The 22,407-nt window shown below is 36.0% G+C and overlaps 1 protein-coding gene across 10 annotated transcripts in view; it reads left to right on the top strand.

Annotated features, from left to right (window-relative positions):
* Positions 1-22,407, top strand: part of TP63 (tumor protein p63) — a 240,574-nt gene that overhangs the window by 133,553 nt on the left and 84,614 nt on the right. For 3 of the 10 annotated variants that reach the window (XM_082393250.1, XM_082393249.1, XM_082393245.1), the window contains exon 1: positions 1,920-7,743. The exons of 6 other annotated variants lie outside the window; for them this stretch is intronic. In XM_082393250.1, the coding sequence (XP_082249376.1) occupies positions 7,702-7,743 (42 nt within the window). In that variant the 5' untranslated portion in view covers positions 1,920-7,701. Of the gene's footprint in view, positions 1-1,919; positions 7,744-22,407 lie in introns of those variants that run through there. One more of the 10 variants, XM_082393253.1, reaches the window with a different exon arrangement.

The following is a 22,407-nucleotide window of genomic DNA, read 5'->3' as shown; positions in this document are numbered from 1 at the left end:
CTAACTCGAAATGAGAGTTGAGATCTGGACCCCACGTTTCTGCTGTTGATTCCAGTGCTCTTTCCACTCCTTCAAGCTGGCAATTGACTATATTGTCTATGACCACTTACTGCAGCAGCAGCTGTTTGGAGGGTATGGCAGTAAGCAGAAAGGAAATGAATGAAATATAGTTTTAATCAGATTATCTATTGAAATACTAGAAAATCTAGTGTTTAAAAAATAAGAAATTTTGGAGGTATTTAGTAGCATGTCCAGACTACAGATATGAATAAATAAAAGGATAAAAGGGTTCTGAAATCCATTTAGAACCTATTATAAACTAATCACTCCTATAGGTTGGTTAGGAAGTTAAATGTTATAAGGTGATATTTTGATTATATAGATGAAGGTTCAAAGAAGATAAGTAAACACACCAATATTCAAATACAAGTTGGTGTAATTTAAAGATCTGCACTTTCCAAAGGTGACCAACTAATGGCGATGGAGATCAGTATGTTCATTTTAATAAATAATGTATAATAGCAGTAGGAGAAAGTTAATTTTGTTTGTGCATTTTTACTCTAAAATATTAAAAATATATAAAATAATTATAGTTGCTAATGATGTTGTGGCAGGGTGAGCTCTGTTTTATATTGACAGTCTAAAGAGAAACTGGTATAATATCCGGAAATCAATATAGTAGTATCTATTGGCCTTTAAAATATTAAAATATCTCATAATCAAATAATGCAGCTTCTAATAATGTATTTTAATTAATAGCATAGTACAGTTTTGCTTTAAGATTATAGTGTTAAAGAAAAATAGAAACAAATCAAATGCCCAATTAGTGGGAAATGGCTAAATTAATTCAATAGCCCTATATAGCAATTTAAAAACATAGGGTTTACTTAAAATACCTGAGTAATGACCTGAGTATGCAATCATATTAACAGGTTAATTTTTAAAATAACTATATGCATACATTTATACAGACACATATACACACTTTTCACAAAATATATCTTTAATATGTTCTATTATATGTTCAGTTTGTAAAGCACACAGAATTATATGGAATATATATCTTTGGTAGAGAAATTACCAAAATTTTAACAGTGGTTACCTCTAGGTTCTGGGATAAATGGCTAAGAAGTCATTTTTATGTAATAAAGTAATCAGAATTTCTATTTCAATATATATAATACTAAACAGCAAAGAAACTTGGAAAATATATGACAAATATGTCAATGAGTTAATATCTTTATTAATAAAGAAAACACTACTACTCCAATGAGGTAGGGATTGGAGGGGAAAGCAAAGGACATTACTAGATCATCTAAAGAAGGAATGCAAAGGGCTAAGAAACATATTGAAATACATTTAACTTTGCTCACAATCAAGGGGATTCATATTAAAATAAGAAAATATTTTTTTTCATTTGCATAGTTGGAAAAGATCATTCTAATACTGTGGTTCTTAACCTCATACAAATGCAATTTGATTCAGCCCTTTGGAAAATAACTTGATTCTGTACCTATCAAGTGACTTAAGTTCATAAACTTTGACCCAGTACTTTTACATGTAGGAATATTTAACATGGGACAATGCTCATAATACCATAATAACTAAAAAAAAAAAAAAAATGTTGAATATAATCCAATTTTACTTACAGAATATATATATAAACATAGAGAAAAGACCAAGGAAACTTTTAGCAATAGTTCTCTATGAGTGTTATGCTTATAGATAGCATCTATTTTTTATTTTTATTTTTCAGTTTTGGGCTCTAAATATCACATTATTTTTATAATCTAAAAGTCTTAAGTGCAAATTAAAGACAGTATGAGAGATGATCTTATCTCTTTGCATATGGATACCTATTTACTTGGACTGTTTTGGATCCCTTCAAATCTTGATTTCACCATTTAGTATTTAATATATATATATATAGCTTGAGTACATCTATAAGATTTAAGACAGAACTTGTCTCCCCTTCTGTACCTATGAGGCTTACTCATCTTTCAGAGCCTCACTAGGGACCCTAAAATGGATGTGATTTTTTATCTTGCTTTGGAATTTAGCTTTAGACTTAAGAGAAAATTGATTTGATGAATTAATTTAGTGGCCTTCAATGGCGTCTACAAATGCTAATTCTTCTTACCTGTCTGGAGCAGGAAAGGAAGGAAATCACTTAACTTGAGAAAGATTAGAGCTGTGAAAGTTACTCACTGTGTCTTGCTGGTCATCCTTTGACTTTATGGTGGCTGGTATTAAAATGATCTGATTGATTTTGTTCTGGAGCAGCTTGGAAAGTCCCAACATTTCTTAGCTTTCACGCAAGCTCTATAAAACCCCAATCTTTTTTGCCTGTTGCTGGTTTATCATGCTGACAATTTTCCTTCTTGACAAATAATTATTGAAGATTTGACGTACTATCCTTGGATTAAAAACATAATTTCTCTCTTCTATTGTAATTAGGTGCTGTTTATTGATTCATATAGGAAAGGCATCCATGTCATAATAAATACTTTGGGTAAAGAATCCATTTTCAACTTTCTGTTTTTCTCTTATAGAGTTAAATTGTTCAATTGGACTTATATTCATCAAGCTTTTAGACATGAAATGTGATATGATGACCAGTAGTGTACTCTGACCTCAAAAGTTCATAGCCTCATAGGGGAGACAAACAATTATACAAATTTTTTCATTGTAAGGTAACACTTTATTATTATTTTAATTAATTAATTAATTTATTTATTTTTGGCTGTGTTGGGTCTTCGTTTCTGTGTGAGGGCTTTCTCTAGTTGTGGCAAGCGGGGGCCACTCTTCATCGCAGTGTGCGGGCCTCTCACTATCGCGGCCTCTCTTGTTGCGGAGCACAGGCTCCAGACGCGCAGGCTCAGTAGTTGTGGCTCACGGGCCTAGTTGCTCCGCGGCATGTGGGATCTTCCCAGAACAGGGCTCGAACCCGTGTCCCCTGCATTGGCAGGAGGATTCTCAACCACTGCGCCACCAGGGAAGCCCTATTATTATTTTATACACATTCATATAAAATAAGAGAAGACTGAACTTCAACTAGGGAATTGGAGAACTCAGATTCATTTGAAGAATTTGGAAATGTTTCAATTTATCAGGTAAAGAGAATGAAGGCATTTCAAACTGAGGGACCAGATTGAGCAGAGGGACAGAAATGGTCAGCTGGGGCCAGCATGTAGCAAGCAGAGTGGAAAATAGGGGTGATGAGGCTGAGAGGGTAGCTTGGGACCAGCCTGTGAAGAAGGATCTTGAGTGCCTACAAAAATAATTGGTTCTGTCCCAATGGCATGGACTCATCCTGAGGAGTAACATGATCATAGTTGTTCTTTAGGAAAGATAAAGTGATGGTGAGGGGCCTCTAGAGGGAGGGGAGAATGTAGAGATATTGCTAGATATTCATTTTCCTACCTCATTCAGGTAAATTTTTGGTGAAAGCATAGAGGGTTGATAAATTTAGAACCAGGCACATATTCTTTCTTGGAATCTCAACTACTAATATAAAAACAAGTCACCAGTCTTTTTTTACTTTAATAAATGACTAACTAAGCCTCTTCTAACTTCTCTGTTCTCTCAATTCAATAGAACTAGAGTCTTCATGAGGAGAACCCACTAAAACACTTATCTCCATTTTTATGGCTTCATGAAACCTAAACATTTCCTTGTTCTCTATACTTACCCCAAGCCACAGGGGGCAAGCATAGATCTGAGAGACAAAATTGCTTCCATTTTTTACTTCCTAGAATTTTATAGGTACACTGTTGTTCCCTACCCAAACTTACATAGCGTGGATTAAGAACTTCAGACAAGTATTTTCTGTGTGCTGAAGATTTATATACTTGCTTAACTTTCTCACATAGAGATATAAAATGGAGACATTGATATTTGGTATATTATAAAGATTGCATGTCAAATTGGAGAGAAAGAATTATTCAATAAAGTGATGAAGATAAGTTATATATTTTGAGTGGAAGTGTATCTTCATTTATTTCTCATACCAATACAAATTCTAGAGAGTGAAAAGATTTGCATATGAAACAATTCAAAAACCGATAATAATGTGAAATGATAATATGGCTGAAGGATTTTATAATGTTGGGCTGGCAAAGGCCTTTCAAACTATTTTTGAAAATTAATAAATCATAAGAGAAAAATGATATGATAAATTCAGTTATGGAAAAAATAAAATGCTTCTACACCAAAAAGCAAACCATAAATCCATATACGAGTTGAAACACCAGAAACACAGACACAGGAATACACACAGTGAAAAAATATTTGCAGCACTTATGATAAGGGTTAATATCTTTAATATACAAAGAGCTCTTACATGAGTATCTGTTAAGAAGGATATTCAACAAAATTTTAACAGTATTATTTCAGGAAAACATACATGTTAATCTTACGTCTTGAATGACTTCTCCTTCTAATGCACTAGATTTACAGCAGTGGCATTTTCATTCAAGGGATAGTGCTGACCCCTGATTCTGAGGCCATGAAGCTTTGAGGAATTTGAGGGGAATGTCTGGGAATGAAAAACTATGAGCTGTGAGTAAAGTTAAATAAAGTTGTTCTGACTCCTGAGGACTTGGGAAACCTACTTACAATCTTTGAGTTTGTTTATTTACCTGTAAAATGGGAATAATAATACTTACCTACATCATTAGGTTATTAGGAAAATTAATGCATATTAATAAACCTTTGAGGTCCAAGATAAGCATTGTTGCATGGTGAATACAGAGAATGGTTGCTTCTCTGTAACCTTTTGCTTAAATAAATGCATGATGTTTACATCAGGTATTCACACTAATTCTGAAATCAAACATTATCAGATGTACTTTGATTCACTCTTTTATGAAAATGTTTGTGCTAAATTCAAATTTAAATGGATTAGTAGCTATTAGTGAATTTAATATGAGGATATCCTAGAGCAAAAAACATGGATTTTCCCCCTAGTACATTGTACCTTTCTCTTTATGTCATTTAAGCATCTTAGTATCTGTGCAACTCAACTGCTTCATTGTACAGTTCAAAGATGAGCAAACTGAGGTACAAATATCCCAGCAAAATAAGAGAAATGTAAATAATCCTCTAAATCACTTCCATGAATTCTGGACAGAGACTCTTATCTTTATAATGGTCTTTAGAAATCATTTAGTTCTGCCTCTCATTTCACAAATGAGGAACCTGAATCCAGAGTGGTTAAGTAACCTGCCCCAAGGGCACAGAATTGGTAATAGTTCCTGTATCTCCTAGTTACTCCTGTAACCCCCAGTCCAGTGCTCCTTCCCCTCATGTACCCAAAACACACAAGTAGCTCAGCAGATTTATCATATCTTACATGTAAGATACACACATTTTAGATCTTGGTAGTTATGTAGATAGAGATCACAGTCTGACTGGCATGTGCTGAAGGCTAAGGTGGTAGATAGAAGGAATTTGATCTTTTTCATCCATCAAATCTTGCTGGGAATCTTTTGACTTTGCGAAAGATGAAATTTGTTTACATTTGATAGAATATCATCAGCATCTGAAACTGTGGACCTTAGATTTAGGGGTTCAAGTGGTTGCACTACTCTATTCGTGTAAAAAAGAATCCAGTAATGACTTTCTGGGCAGTTGTGCTAATGGCATTTACTCCAGATTAATTTCCAAACCTGACTCATTCAGAACTTCCTACTGGGCTGAAGAAAATACAGATGTAGGGGTCGTATCCCTGGAGAGTCTTATTCAGTAGATACGGGGCCGGGTCAAGAAATCTGTTTTTAAAAAGCACCCTGGATGATTCTCAGGGTCATCCAAGTTTTTGAACCACTTAACTAAGCACAGCTTTAAGGAAACAGCTAACTGCTTTCTACTATTGACCCAGAAGCTGTCAGTGGGTGTATAATTTAAAATCATGGTACAAATAATGAAATTGCATTTTTCAAGTCATTTCTTTTTTACTTTCTTTCTCTCTCTCTCTCTCTTTTTTTTTTTTTTTTTGCCTTGTAGCTACAGCTTATTTGGTTAATTACATATAGTAAGAGGTCATCTTTCCAATATTTCAGTGAAGAAATGAACATTTTGCCTGATATAAATTTGTAGCATTAGTGTTGTCATATTCTTGGACACTTGAGATCAAATGATATTACTGAAAAATTTTTGCAGAAAAAGAAACATTCTTACCAGTAACTTAGGGGCTAAAAAGTAAATATCACCCCGTGATCATATTATCCTTTATGTGCATGCATTTTATGGATGCAAAAGGTGAAGTAAAGAGGAGGCAAATCCAAGGTCATGAATGTATTTGCACACTTTATTTTTAAAGTTTATATACTAACTTATTCTGGCTTCTAATTTTCGTCTAAATTTTAGAATAAATCTAAATATTAACTTACTGTACAGATATCTTGTCCAGTTATAACTTTCATGCAGGACAGGGAATTTGGCTTCCCAAGTGTGGGGAGAGGAGTGATGTTTAGATATAAATCTAACTGAATTATGTAGAATACTCGACAGCAATGAGCATATTTTAGTGGATCGCACAATAACCGTCAGGGTGCATTTCATCTTCACTAAATCATGGTAAGCAAGGCCAGATTCTACATGAATGTTATCATGTATTTATGTAAATATATTTTTAAGGCAAAAGGTAATTGGTCTTTCAGACTTTAAGATTTATTCTTTTTATTAATAATTACCTGTTTATAAAAATATTATCTTTGAGCATTAATAAAAACTAGATACGGTAGAGAAAATAAATATTCAAATAGATTAGCTATTGTATTGATTCCATGTTTCAAGAAATATGATAGAAAGAAGCAGGTTATTTTTTTAAAGGGCTTTAAAAAAATGGGCACTTTCCCCAGGATTTCTATTTCCTGTACATAATGTGGATGTTTGTTTGTTTTTACAAGTTAACGGGACCAATGGTTTAAATTGTTATTGAAACATGCTCTGGACGATCAAGTGGCTTATGTTAGCATAGCTTTGCATGAAACCACTGGCGTTTCTCTTGGGAGAAGAAGTTGAAAACCCTTTGCCTATCAGGCAGTGGATTTTAATTTTTATATTAAGGGCATATAAGCATGGTTTCCCCAAATTTCTAACTGTGTAATCATTCTTGAAACTCCACATCTAGGTTTAAAAAGCGAAAACAACAAAACAAAACTTTCAAAAGCTTTCCCTGAAGTTTTACTTTTCAGTTGCAAAGTGTAAAACAACTTTCTGAAGTGCCTTCTGTAAGTCCTGGTGGTGGTACGGTTTGTGGTTTGTTTGGGAAGATTTTGTTTTCAGGAAAGAGTGTACTTTCTTATGAAAGAGACAAGGGAAAGTTTTACCTGTCTCTCTCCTGTTTTTTTTTTTTTTTTCCCCTCTCTTTCTTTCTTTTTCTTTTAAAGATTGGTGATAAGGAATTCTAACTACTTAATGAGATGGGAGAGGCCTCACTCCATTGGAGTGGAGGAGTCCAGGTGGAAGTTGATGGATTGGACAGGTAAAGAGAAGAGTCCCGCCCCCTCATGCCTATAGTTGGGTATATATTAGGGAACCTAGAATTATGTACAGAGAGAGAAAGACAGAGAGGGACTTGAGGTCTGTTATCTTCTTAGTAGATTCCTACTGTAAGGGTCTCAGAGGGGGTGGGGGGTTGGCAAAATCCTGGAGCCAGAAGAGAGGACAGCGGCATTGATCAATCTTACAGCTAACATGTTGTACCTGGAAAACAATGCCCAGGCTCAATTTAGTGAGGTAAGGCTTTTAGATTTTAGCACTCCATTTAGAGATGCTATTTCATTTCTATTTTTTTAATAAAAGCTTACATGTTGGTGGTTCTTGGTCACCCAATGTAATGTTTTTGCAAACTGTGTATAGGAATCTCTTTTCTTGGTTAATATTTTCTGTGGTGAATGTAAGATTCTTTTTTAAGTAAAAGATGAAACAGTAGGAGAAAAGGGAAAAGAAAAATTTCTGGGTGATGGTGTGTATTTGAGGAAGCCCAATATTCAGGAGTTTATAAAATCACTTTGTATAAGAACAGACTGAGAGAGCAGATCACATTCTGCCAGATACACTGAACTGACTCCTCTGTTGGGTATTCATGTATCAGTAAGACAAATTAGTTGATTGTGTCTCAACTCAGTTAAGTTCTCAGTTCTATCTTCAAACTTCATCCTAAAAGAAAATGATGCTTTTTTTTTTTTTAAAGTAATCAGGTGAGATTTTTTTAAGCCATCTTCATTTTGAATTCTGTCAATCCAGAGACCCACCTAAATCCTGAGGGGACTTCACTCAAGTCCCTATTGTCTGGTGATTGACTTCGACTTTCACTGTATGATGACAAAGTTATTTTGGAGCGATGCATTATTAAATATTTATACATGCTTACATGTAAATGTATATTATAGCACATAGGATTTTATTTAAGGAATTGATGTTTGCCTCCCTGATCTCTCTTCAACACGTTTGTCTCAGGGATTTAATCTCTGAAGGGATAAGAAAAAAATCCTAAAGAGACTGTAAGGCTTTGAGGAAGTTTCCTAAGGTTGAGGGAGGTCTAACAACAATATTAGTTTACATTCCTCAGAATAGGGCAGCTGTGTTGACACTAATCAGATGAGGGGGGGAATGCAGTGTGGAGAGAGCTAGTTCAGTGTTTCGGATGAAAATGCTTGCAGGTGAATGCTTGGAAAAGTAGACTGTAGTACTCAAATAGAGCTCCTTAAGAATCAAAACAAAGTGTATAGTACTCGGACAGACAGCACAAGGAAGCGTCCCCAACAGACAACAAAGCAAGGCCAGCGCTATCACATATTGACCACACTATTGTCTAGACACCTGAACTATGTAAATATAGCAGGGGAAATATCAAGTTATCTAAAGAAGGAAAAGGAAGTGCCTATTTTCCTTTAAAACATTCAAGTAGGCTTGCTTGTCCTCAGTGGAGAAACTTGAGTTTCTTGTTTTTGCTTTAATATTGAAAGTTAGCTTAAAATGTTACTAAGCAATATTTTTTTTTAAAAAATGGAGGTAACTTCTGTGATTATCTTGTTTCTATTTGATCCAATGTTGTCCAGTTTTGAACATTAAAAAAAAAGATCTGTTGGTCATATCATATCTGACTTTGTGTTCATGAGATATATCACGCGCAGTCATTTACAAACAGGCTGGAATCTCTGTGTGTGTAAGTAAAAAAAGGTAGAAGCAAAAGTTGATTTAGAAGTAACTGTAAGAAAAGTATGAAGTTGATGTAAAGTGGAAAGAAATGATTATTTCTCATAAAAGAAAAAAAAAATTGCATGAATACTGTGATGAGAAGGTATTTGTAGGAATGACTGCCTTTTATGGAGGTAAAAGAGTCATGCTGTATGTGAGAGTACAGCATACTCACAGTGAAAGAAAATACCTTTACATGAGTCTGCGTTTTTCAAAACTTTAAGGGATGTGTGATCAAGAGGCAGCAGCTGTCTGTTTTCTCTTGAAATTCTGCTAATGTACATAGAGGTTACTGATGAAGAAACATGGCGGCATTTCTCTATCCTCTTGTGTCGTTTCGTGTATTTCTGTCATGATTTTTATATCCATCTGCTAGTGTGTGTAATATGCGTTATCTTCATGGCTTCATTTCCGTTCTATTGCTTAGACCGGTTTTCTTTTCTGCATAGGGTTATCTTTTAATAACTAGCCCTTTGTAGAAATGCAGTTCTACATGTAGGTATATGAAATGCCTGGGACCACAGGGCCCTGAGAATCCAGAAATTTCATACACAAGTTATAATGCTTTAGCATTCACCTTCTGGTAACATTTATTAATAACTGTCAATATGGAATCAGCCATTTATGATTATCACATAAGAATTGTTAAAAGATGGTCAGATTAAAAATAAAAGGGCATGTCATTCCCCGTGAGAGTGAAAATTATTTGAAAACCATAACCTGTTCTCTGACTTCAAATAATTTTTGAATTTAATTTGCTAGCAAAGTCCTTGGATTGGTAACTCAAAAACAATATAAGAACATTGTTCCTCCCCTTTCCCCTTTTCCACAATTTTCCAGTTCTTTCCCCCCAAGCAGAGCTGGATTTGGGGAAGCTGTTACTGAACAGGAAAGGGTCCAGAAGGGAGGGGAAGGTGAGCAGGATATAACAGGCAGGGCTTAAGTTTCCACCCTTGGGTTGCAATGAAGAGGCCTCAAGCAAGCACCTTTCCAATGCGCCAGGCTGGAATGATACAGCCTCTGGGATTGGTCTCATACTTGGAGAGCGAGGCACTAAAGAAAGGAAATTGTTCATAGATTAAGTTTTAGTTCCATTTTCTTGCCAGAAAACCTGGGTTCTCTCTCTCTGTGTGTGTGTGTGTGTGTGTGTGTGTGTGTGTGTGTGTGTGTATGTGTGTGACAGACAGACAAAGAGACACAGAGAGAGAGAGAGAGAGAGAGAGTGTTTGAGAGCCCTCAAACTCCTCCTTAGAAGAATGACATTTTATTAAAAAATCCCCATCTGGGTTTCTGTATGAAGATGGAAAGGTACTTTGGTGAATGGGTTACAACATTCAGGACTTCAAATCATATACTGAATCACCTCATTTTACAAATCAAGGTTAATGATTTCTCTTTTTGTACTTGAGAGATAGATATAGATATAAAAATGAGTCCCTGTTTACTTAACTTTTTCTCTTTAGACAGAAATACACTCTAAAAAGGGCCACTGTGATTCATGGTAAGTGCTCCAAAAAAAAGTTTCCATAAAGAACTGGTATGCAAATCTAGTTGAGAGTAAGAAGAAAAGTGCTGAGGCAGCAGTATAAGCTCTGAGTGTTCAGGTCATTGCCAATTAATTGACCTCTGGGCCTGCATTGGCAAGGAAAATAGTCTTTCATGTTCCAATACTGTTTCCAAAGGCTGACTCACATTTTTTCCCATGGGAGTGGTTTTTCTCTTTATAGTTAATAAATGTATTCTTTTTAGCTTTCCCAAGTTGCGCCACTGAGATATTTAGCACCATAGGTAAAATCACAGTAGGTAAGAAGCAGAAGCAGCAGACTTAATTCGGTGTCAGCCAGGCTAGTTCCTCACTCCATGATGTGGTCTTAGATTGCACTACTTGTTTTACAATTGGTTGCCCTCAAGCCCAGAGGGGACTGGGAGAAAGAGATCTTAAATCACAGATCATAGATCATACTTTCCTTCACTGCTATTGGAAAAATGAGTGGTGATAATAAATCACTTATCCTTTACCTAGATAAGGAAAAAGCATGTTTGGTTTGTTTTGTTTTCTAGAAGAGCAGTGATCCTCAACGGGGGTGTGGAGAGTACAGTAGGAAGTATGAATGAATGGCTGGTTAACTATAGCAATCAAAAAAATATTGGTTGTTCTTTCATCATACCACATATATTTTCTGAATACAAAGTTTGCTAAAATTTTCTTAGACAATAAGCATATACAGAATTTGGTTTCTTTTTGTATTATCAATTGTTTCATGTATTTTATTTTTTTCCACTTTGAAACTTTTTTTTGAATTTTATTGTATTTTTTTCTATACAGCAGGTTCTTATTAGTTATCTATTTTATACATATTAATGTATATATGTCAATCCCAATCTCCCAGTTCATCCCACCACCACCACCACCACCACCCCCCCCCCAATTACAGAATTTAGATTCTATATTCTTCCTATTAAGGGAGGGAGTATATATTTGAGGTCATGAGATTTTATGTTTATCAAGGAAAGATATGGGTCAAACAGTTGAGAACTGTTACCACAGTGTACCCAAGCTTTCTTTGAGGTGCATGTAATTGCGTTGGGAGGGACTTGTGCTTGTGAGATAGAGAGGAATGGGTAAAAATCCTCCCTTCACAGTAACAGTGTGAAATTAAACTTTTCCTCTGTTGAATACATTTTAAACTTCTAATTGTTTTATGTCAGTCAATAAGGAAGAGCGAACACAGATACCCAAAAGACACCTCAGTGAAAAATGACTTGGTTATTTCCATAAATGTCTTACTGTCTTGAAAATGAAAGATTTTCCAAGTCCAATGGACTCGGAATTTTCTTTTAAATATATGATGAGCAAAAAGTCAGACGACTGATACAGCGTTATTGTTCCGTGTCAGTTCAGGGAATGAGTTGCCTGTGAAGGATATCCAGTAGGGTGGTGGATTTTGATTCTGGAAGAGAATGGATTGAAATGTCAAGGTAAAACAGTTGATATAAGAGTTAACCTATAAATCTTATCCCAGATCTTCTCTTAAGAACATAATTTGGAGGCACAAGAAAATAGGGACCTGTGGCTTATTAATGTGTTATCTCTATAAACATTTTCTAATTTTCACTTATACCTTTTAATTAAGTTGAAATTTGTTAATATTCATGAGGAGTAGTATTGAGGAAGAGAAACTTAGGTTAGAAAAAGGACTATAGACTTACTCTTTGTAAATAAATGTTTACTGAGTATCAGTTACGTATAAGATGGTACATAGGATACAAAAATGAGTAAGAAACAGTTCCTACATTGATAAGTTACAGTTCATAGGGGGAATGAATACATACAGTTATAATTAATACAGGAGAGATCTTAAGTGTCATATGAGAAATGTGAGCAAGATAATATAAAGGATCAAAGAGAAAGAGAGTATTTCAAAGCAGGAGGATCACAGAAGTCTACATGTATATGTGTGATGCAGATTCACTTGGAAGGACAAGTAGAACTTTCTAAAGTTTTAGAAATAAAAGAGGGAAGGGGGATTTCAGGCGAAGAAACAAGCATCAGCAGAGGCACAGAAGTAGGGTGAATACTGGGGTACTCAGAAATGTCAGATAGTTCTGATGGAACTGAAAGTATGAAAGAATTAGAAAGTAAAGGTAGAATTGCAAGGTAGAGTGGCTCACGGAGCACCATAACACATTTAATATAGTGGCAATGATAAACCATGGAAGGGTTTTAAACAGAGGAATGGTGTAATTGGGGCTGTACTAAGGTGCACTTGGGGGGGATAAATGGCTTTGTTCAAGGCTGCCTAGAAGTATAAAAATGCATTTCTCTGAATTGCACATTGGGTGCTCGTTTTGTAAGAATATCCATCACTTCTCTGGAACCTTTTGAAAGGGTAGAAATGGATTGTTTCTAAAGTCTCATGAAACTTGTGTTTTCCCTGCCCATAGATCTCGTTAATAGCTATGGTTCCTGCCATAGAGAAGTTGGGAACTATTGGTCTTGGTTTGTCCCTATTTACTACTGCTATTTAAGTGTAATTATTAATAGCACCCCTTTTATTTTCCAGAAGTGTTCCACTTAGAAGATAAAATGTATAGTCATCCTGTAAGTAAAGACCCACTATTTATTTTATTATTTCTCTCCACTCCCCACCCCAAAATTAAAAAGTAGTATATATTTGGTTATAAACTAGATACAGTGTCTTTGATATCCCAGCCACAAATCATTTAGATTATTTCCCTTACAAAAAGGAGCATTTCCTTACAACTCAACACTTACTGAGAGCTAGTTACGTGCAGTCATGGTGCTTGTGCCAGGCACTGGAAGGAAAGCAGAAATAAGTAAGTTGCAAGCCACTGGCCTCTGAGAATTCACAATCCTAGTGTGTACATAAGGTATTCATAAGTGACTCCAGTTTAAAACAGAATGTGGTAAGAGACACCAAAGGCTCTCAAAGACAGCAAAATGGGTCAAACCTGCTCATGACGAAGGTAATATTTCACATAGTTTGAGAACTAGAATTTAGCTACAGGGGGAGGAAGGAAGGTCATTCTGGGTAGAAGGTAGAAAAATTAATAAAAATACAAAGAATAACTGCACAGGACCAAATGAAAGAGCATGCTATATTGACTTGAAAAGAGAATGTTGATTTAAACACTGATCTATATTTAATATGTATGTCAAAATGGAAAGCTTTTATAAGAAACAGCAAAAATAGATGGCAAGGGCTTTTATCTCACTAAGAGCTAGAACCCATGAATATTCTGAAAGCATGGGCAGTGTTCAGAATTAGAGATTCAAAACTTTTTCTACATGCTCTAGGAGTGACAAGTGTCATCCTGCAGGGAGGGAGAAAAATTAGTCCAAACGATTGCTTGGTCTGGGCAAAGTTAATTGTTTCCTGTTCCCATTCCTTTAGACCTCTATAGAGATAGATAAGGTGTCCCATTCTTACAGGGACTTGGTAATTACATTCTTAAAGTAATCAAAGCTAGGAACAAACTCTAGACTGATTTTCTATGTTAATTAGGTTTAACTTTACTTATTAAATAGTCATCTTAGAATCAGGATGAGAAAACTATCTTCCCTGATCACTGCTCTAAAAGTAGATAGTGATCCTGGAGCTAAATGTGACACAATATGCCAAGTATGACTTTTGTTCAAGATGAGAATCCTAATTGGGAAATAATAGAGCAGACCTAAATATGAATGTATCATTTAAGAAACAACCCCCCAAATTTACCCCAAAACAATAACAATACAAAATCAAGATCTTGGTATCACAAATTTAAAAATCTTTGCCATAAATTTGTCAAATTTCACTTTGGACAAGGATATACATTTTCATTTAAGATTTGAACAGAAATATTGGGGGAAGGCATGTCTTTACTTCTCTTCATATCATCGCCTCGCACAATCTCCTTCATCACTTCCATTTCACCCAGGAAGAAAATGTAAGCAATTTAAAAGATAATGGTGGGGGGGCTTCCCTGGTGGCGCAGTGGTTGAGAATCTGCCTGCTAATGCAGAGGACACGGGTTCAAGCCCTGGTCTGGGAAGATCCCACATGCCGCGGAGCAGCTAGGCCCGTGAGCCACAACTACTGAGCCTGCGCGTCTGGAGCCTGTGCTCTGCAACAAAAGAGGCCACGATAGTGAGAGGCCCGCGCACTGCGATGAAGAGTGGCCCCCACTTGCCACAACTAGAGAAAGCCCTCGCACAGAAACGAAGACCCAACACAGCCAAAAATAAATAAATAATTGATTAATTAATTAAAAAAAAATCTTAATGTTGAAAACATCAAGATTTGTCAAAATTATTAAAAAAAACAAACAAACAAAGTTATATCACATGTTTATACTTGTGAAGAATTGCAAATAACCTAAATATCTACCAGTATGGGTTGAATAAATAAATAGGATATATTCATAACAATGAAATCTTAAAAAAAAAAAAAAAAAAAAAAAAAGATAATGGTGGGGTAGGCAAGGGTAGGTTCTTGGGGAAGATAACTCAGTCACTTGATTTAAAGGCAAAGGGAGTGGGTAGGAGGGAGAATGATGCTCTATGATAAATGGGGGGATGTCCAAGCTTGTATCCCATTCCTTTCTCGTCCTTACCAAACCTAATCCTCTTCTAACGCAAAGTGAATTTTGTTGAAATGTGTTTTGTTCTGCCTTTAACTCTGCACATATTAGGGGAAGCAGTGAAGTTCCACAGGTGACCCTGTTGCTATACAACCTCCTTTGCAGAAAAAATTAGTTAACTGAAATGTCTGTAAAGTCTTTTCAGAAACAGTACTTTATGCTTCCCCACACTTGATTTTTTTATTTGGTCTGATATTGTAGCACCCCTATCCTATCTCCAAAGCATTCCTTTCCATTTTCTGCCGAAAAAAAATCTTAGAAAGTTCTTCTTTCTAAATGTATTTCATGTTTGAAATAATGACTAACTTTATTCTGTTTCAGTCTCTTTTCCAAAGACATAGTAAAATTGAACTGTCCTGTAAATTCTGAGATAGCTCCCCCAGATAGTATTTACCTGTCAATGTAAAATTCAGTAACGAGGAGTGTTAAGATAAAGCACATGTTGATTCTAGCTAAGGGAATAACTGGCAACAATAAAATATTTTTGGAATGTCAGTGGATATGTGTAGAGTGTAAACTGATATCTTATGCAAAACTTGTGATCTGAATTGCATCTTGTCTGTGTTTCTTAAATGGGACAAAAAAAAAAAAGAAAAAAAAGATTTCCTTATAAAAGCTGAAAGAGGGAATTTTGAGTCAAGCTGTGGTGTGTTGCCAGGGGCGGAAATTTATGATACACTCTCGTCAGCTCTTCTGGAAACACTACAAAAGAAATAGTTCTACTTTCTTATTGCTGCTAAAGCCACTAATAGGTGCAGTTTAGTATAATACCCCTATGAGCATTACCACCCCCATAGTGAGCTTGCCTTGGAAAGAACTCTGTACAGGCATTTTCTTTTTCCTTTTAAGCTTGCGCAAAACACCCAAAGGGGCCATTTCCAATCCAGGCAGCGATCTTTCTCAAGTTCATTCTTTCTCAGATCACAGAGACAATGGGGAATATGCCCTGTTTACTCAAATCAGTCTGGATTAGTGTCACTCTATTGATGGAATCAGAATTAAAAGGAAAACCATTACTCTCTCAAAGGGCAACATCAGATGTTTTGGGAATGGCTTGATTACTTTTAAATAGACCATTTGAGACTCTGTCACCAGACTAAAGTTGAGGACTGCACAAGATCTACACAGAGAGAAACGGTAACACTGGATAAAGTAGAAAGCCCATAATAAGCCTTAGGCCTGGGAAATTATTTCAGTAGATAATCCCAAAGTGCTTGAAAGCCTGAAAATCAGAATAGTGAGAATTCAGAGAAGTTACTTTTCCTGCCTTCTTTCTATACGCCAACTCTACCCCTCAAATATTTACCTTCAGGTCAGATCCTTTCCAGTTTTTAAAGCCTTGCTAGGGGCCTACTTCACTCTTAAAAATGTCTCAGATTCCACCGCCCCCCCGCCCCATTCAGAATCACCCGACTTCCTCTGAACTCTTTTGTACTTCTCTGTTCCTCCCTTATTGCTCTCCCAGTCTCTGGACTGGAAACTGTTGGAGGGTAGAGAATATGTGGTATTTATCTCTGTATCCTCCCTGGGGTCACCAAATAATGTTCCTGAATGTGACGGAAGCATGCGTCTGTTGCTGCTGCTTGGAGGGCTATCTTCAGATAAAAATATGGCATAAATACCTACAGAAATGGCTGTTTGTAACTGATCTGTGCAGAAAGCAAAGCAATTGCACACATTGTACAAGCCTGGTCTCCACCTGGATGTTCTGAATCATACGGTTTTCTCTGACATCTTGTAAGTCTTTTTTTTTTTTTTTTTTTAATGAGTCCAGATATTTCTTTCCATTATACTTCAAGTGGCAAGAAAGTTTTTGAAAGACAGGGCAGTTTCCTGAGTAAGGAATGACTTGTTCTCTAACAGAGGTAAACAGTATAAAGTGTACTGCTTTCACTTAATTGATTACCCGGGAGGACAGAGAATGTGTTTGATTTTTCTACAAAACGGAACCGATTAGATTTTTATCTTGCTTTGCAGTCACTTTTTAAATGTGTTTACTTGCTTCCACACCATTCCCTTCATTCATTTTGTCTCCTGATGTCTCTCAATCATCACCAGGGATGTGGGTGGTTTGCTCTGGGTGAATAAGCTTGATGATTTGCAAACACTTTCACATTTTATTTTCTATGGTGTTATTACTAAAGGATGCCTGAGAAAACTTTAAGTCATTTTGACATAAACGTGGTGCTCCAGGTTTTTTTTTTTTCTGTCCAAATAAGACACTAATGAGCTGTTGTAATTATTAAACTGATTGATTGATTGTTACTTTCATAATGGGGTAAATAGAATGAAATGAATAGATGAGTGTCTTTTCAAAGTAAGGCATGTCTTTGGCATAGCTGGAAACTTTGGTTTTATTTCGCAGTTAAAAGTGAATCTTAAAGGAACACTTCAATGTTACATAAGTCACCATGTCTAATTACAAAGCATAGTAAGTCACTGAAAACTTTATCTCAAATAAAATGAAAAGTGTAGCAATCTGCAAAGAACTTGACAAGCAAAAGCAAATTAGAACTTAAAAAACAGTGTTCCTCATTTGAATATGTACAGAATAGTAAGATTGAGTAGTATAGTCCGTATTTTATGTTTCAGTTTTCCATTTGCAAATGAAGGCTAGTGTTTCAACCTGTGTGTGTGTGTGTGTGTGTGTGTGTGTGTGTGTGTGTTATACAGTCTGGGAAATGAAGTCATGAATTTAGACCATTTACAAGAAATGCTTTGTAAGTCTGATAAACTACAATCTCAGTTCCTCAAAACATACTTTTGTAAGCCCTTAATTATGGCATTATTCTAAACTGAATTCTAGCTAACTGGGCAGAAAATCATGGAAATTAGAGAAGGAGGGACCAATTTTGTGGCCTCTCTATCAGCAACTAACATCTTACTCGAGGCTTGTGTCTGGGTGGTTTCTCTATCTGCAGGAAGTAAATCATTATATGACCACAAAGATTTGGGTTCTTATTGCTGACCTAGATGCATGAGAAACAAAATCTAGACCATCAGGTAAGAAACACTGCCTTGGCACAAAAATGTGTATGTGTTTGTTTCAAGGAAGTAGAAGCTCATTAATAAACTTCCCAGCTAGGTGTGAACTACCAAGTATTACTCATGGCCTTGTGAGTGACAGGACTGGCTATTCTGCTACTAGTTCCCATAACAGCTGAAGCTAAAAGCACAATTCCCACCTACCAGAACAAATCAAAACACAAAGTAAAGGTCACTGAGATTATTTGGAGATGCACTGTAACATTCAAGGGCAGTAGTATGTAAAGAGGTGACTCTGATTTGGAGACAGACTTACTTCAGAGTAAAAAAGCAATACTTGTTTGGGTTATAGTTGAGTTAGAATAAAATATACTTTCCGAAGGTGATTATTATTTTGAAATGTTTTGCATTTATTCTTTAATATTTGCTGAACACCTACTATGTCCCAGCCATGGTTCCGGATATGATACTCAGCACTAAACAGATATCATGTCTCATAATTGTTTAGCAGTGAAGACCAACATTAAAAAGTACTTATACAGATCATTAATTTTCAATTATAATTATGTGATGCAAAGGGGAAAGTTACTGTGCCGTGACCATGTGAAACAAAGAATACCTATCTGGGCCCTCCAGGAAGGCTTTGACTTGGAAATGACATTGAAGCTAAAACTGAAAGATGAGTTGGGAAACAGGCTGCAGGTGCAAAAGGCTTGAGGACTGAAGAAGTTTGCCTTTGTAAAACTGAAGGAATGCCATTCTTTAGTGAGCAAAGAGGAGGGTTTCAAATAGTGTGGTGTAGGGCAGTTTAGAGATTTGAGGCTTGTGTTCTAAGAGATTAGAAACTTGCTCAAGGTGTTCAAGCATGAGGGTGGCATGATCAGATCTTCAGGGAGTTTCTGGTGGTAGCTCCAAGGAGCTAGGTCTCCAAACGAATGGCTAAAGTTTTATATCCTGTCTTTAATGAGTGGAAAATATTTTCTTTAGATATAAAATAAGTACGCTTTCGTTGAGTGTAACTCTTATTTATCTTTTTTTTGAATTTTATTTTATTTTTTTATACAGCAGGTTCTTATTAGTTATCCATTTTATACATATTAGTGTATACATGTCAATCCCAATCTCCCAATTTATCACCCCACCACCACCACACACCACCCCCCCCCCGCTTTCCCCCCTTGGTGTCCATACATTTGTTCTCTACATCTATGTCTCTATTTCTACCTTGCATATGGTTCATCTGTACCATTTTCCTAGATTCCACATATATGCATTAATACACGATATTTGTTTTTCTCTTTCTGAATTACTTCACTCTGTATGACAGTCTCTAGGTCCATCCATGTCTCTACAAATGACCCAATTTCATTCCTTTTTATGGCTGAGTAATATTCCATTGTATATATGTACCACATCTTCTTTATCCATTCGTCTGTCAATGGACACTTAGGTTGCTTCCATGTCCTGGCTATTGTAAATAGTGCCACAATGAACATTGGGGTGCATGTGTTTTTTGAATTATGGTTTTCTCTGGGTATATGCCCAGTAGTGGGATTTCTGGGTCATATGGTAATTCTAGTTTTCGTTTTTTAAGGAACCTCCATACTGTTCTCCATAGTGGCCGTATCAATTTACATTCCCACCAACAGTGCAAGAGGGTTCCCTTTTCTCCACACCCTCTCCAGCATTTATTGTTTATAGACTTTTTGATGATGGCCATTCTGACAGGTGTGAGGTGGTACCTCATTGTAGTTTTGATTTGCATTTCTCTAATAATTAGTGATGTTGAGCAGCTTTTCATGTGCCTCTTGGCCATCTGTATGTCTTCTTTGGAGAAATGTCTATTGAGGTCTTCTGTCCATTTTTTGATTTCGTTGTTTGTTTCCTTGCTGTTGAGCTGCATGAGCTGTTTATATATTTTGGATATTAATCCTTTGTCTGTTGATTCATTTGCAAATATTTTCTCCCATTCTGAGGGTTGTCTTTTCGTCTTGTTTATAGTTTCCTTTGCTGTGCAAAAGCTTTTAAGTTTCATTAGGTCCCATTTATTTATTTTTATTTCCATTACTCTAGGAGGTGGGTCAAAAAAGATCTTGCTGTGATTTATGTCAAAGAGAGTTCTTCCTGTGTTTTCCTGTAAGAATTTTATAGCGTCCCATCTTACATTTAGGTCTTTAATCCATTTTGAGTTTATTTTTCTGTATTATGTTAGGGAGTGTTCTAATTTCATTCTTTTACGTGTAGCTGTCCAGTTTTCCCAGCACCACTTATTGAAGAGACTGTCTTTTCTCCATTGTATATCCTTGACTCCTTTGTCATAGATTAGTTGACCATACGTACATGGGTTTATCTCTGGGAGTGTAACTCTTACATAGATATTCCAAGCAGAAATCTGAGTGACTCCGAGTGAAGGATACTTAAGAAAGTGGGTAAATCTCAAGACAGATTTACTGGTTTCACATCTGAGCTCTGTCACTTACTACCCTGAGCACTTAATCTTGTGGAGCTTCAGTTTCCTCATCTGTAAAATAAGTATAAAACATGGGATAATAATTCCACTTAACTCATGAGAATTAATTGAGTAAATATGTGCAAAGCACTTAAACACTATGAGGAACATAGTAAGACTCAGAGAGAACTTAGTGGTAGTAGCAGAGGAGGAGGAGTGATAGTAGTAGTAGTAATAGCTAAGATTCTTCTCCCAGAGGATTAAAATATGGATGGTAAATAGGGTTCAGACTTTTTTAATCTTGATGGTCACCATTATTTTATTGAAATTGATATGTCTTCAGTTTCATATCACGGTGAGCAAAACTACCTCCTGTGGGGCTTCCCTGGTGGCACAGTGGTTGAGAATCTGCCTGCTAATGCAGGGGACACGGGTTCGAGCTCTGGTCTGGGAAGATCCCACATGCCACGGAGCGGCTAGGCCCGTGAGCCACAACTACTGAGCCTGTGCGTCTGGAGCCTGTGCTCTGCAACAAGAGAGGCCACGATAGTGAGAGGCCCGTGCACTGCGATGAAGAGTGGCCCCCGCTTGCCGCAACTGGAGAAAGCCCTAGCACAGAAACGAAGACCCAACATAGCAACCAATCAATCAATAAAAATAAATAAATAAATCTTAAAAGCAGAAACCTACCACTAAAAAAAAAAAAAAAAAAAAAAAAAAAAAAAAACTACCTCCTGTGATAAAACGTTAATCACATTTAATCACCCCAGTGTTTTAAGTCGTAATTTCTGATATGGTTTAGACAGATACATTATCAAAGTTATTTTTAAATATTTTAAACTCACTTTAAAAACCAGCAAAGCATTATTGATGAGCTTCTAATGTTACCATGGTATGCTTTCCATATAGATGGTATAACCCATCACTAAAGATCTCCATTACTGTGTACTTTCTTCTCTTAGCATTACATGTCTGCTTAAAAAACTATTAAGACAGGGATTGTTATAGATTGAAACTTTCCTCAAACACATTTTTGACCCAACTTTAATAAATAACTCCTGGTTCACTTTAAAGAAACTGCAACTCTGTATACTTTTCCCTATTATTTTGATCAAGAATTACTGAATATTAAAATTATACCTTTCTGCTAAGTCCAGTGCTTCCTTGGTATGTAATGGTGATGTCAGGCTTTTTTAGAATTGAGATGCTCTTGATTATAATATTATTTATTTGTCATTATTACTAAAAGGGAGTACTTAATGAAATCATAGACTTTAAAGATTATTTTTCCTTAATTGAGCTCTACACAGTGTAATTTAGCTAAATTTGGATTGAGTTCTAGTTTCACTATGTTTCACACTTCCTAGCTTTTCAAGTACAATGGCTAATATTTGTTGACACTGTTGTCTACCTGATTAGCCAACTTTGTATTTATTTGTCTCACCTGTCCTTGTCAGCCTTGGCTGGAGCTTTTAGGGAGCTCTCTCCTAAGTTATGGAATCTTGGACCTCAGAGGAATCTTGACACTTTGTGTCAGAACATAACACATTCTAGTAAACTCTTTGCAGGCTGTCTTTCTAGGTTTGTGGGTTTTAATGCTTTATTTTTACATTTTGTTCATT

Source organism: Balaenoptera borealis (assembly GCF_965194805.1).
Source record: "Balaenoptera borealis genome assembly, chromosome: 5".
Lineage (NCBI taxonomy): Eukaryota > Metazoa > Chordata > Mammalia > Artiodactyla > Balaenopteridae > Balaenoptera > Balaenoptera borealis.
This window is presented reverse-complemented; position numbering and strand designations above follow the sequence as displayed.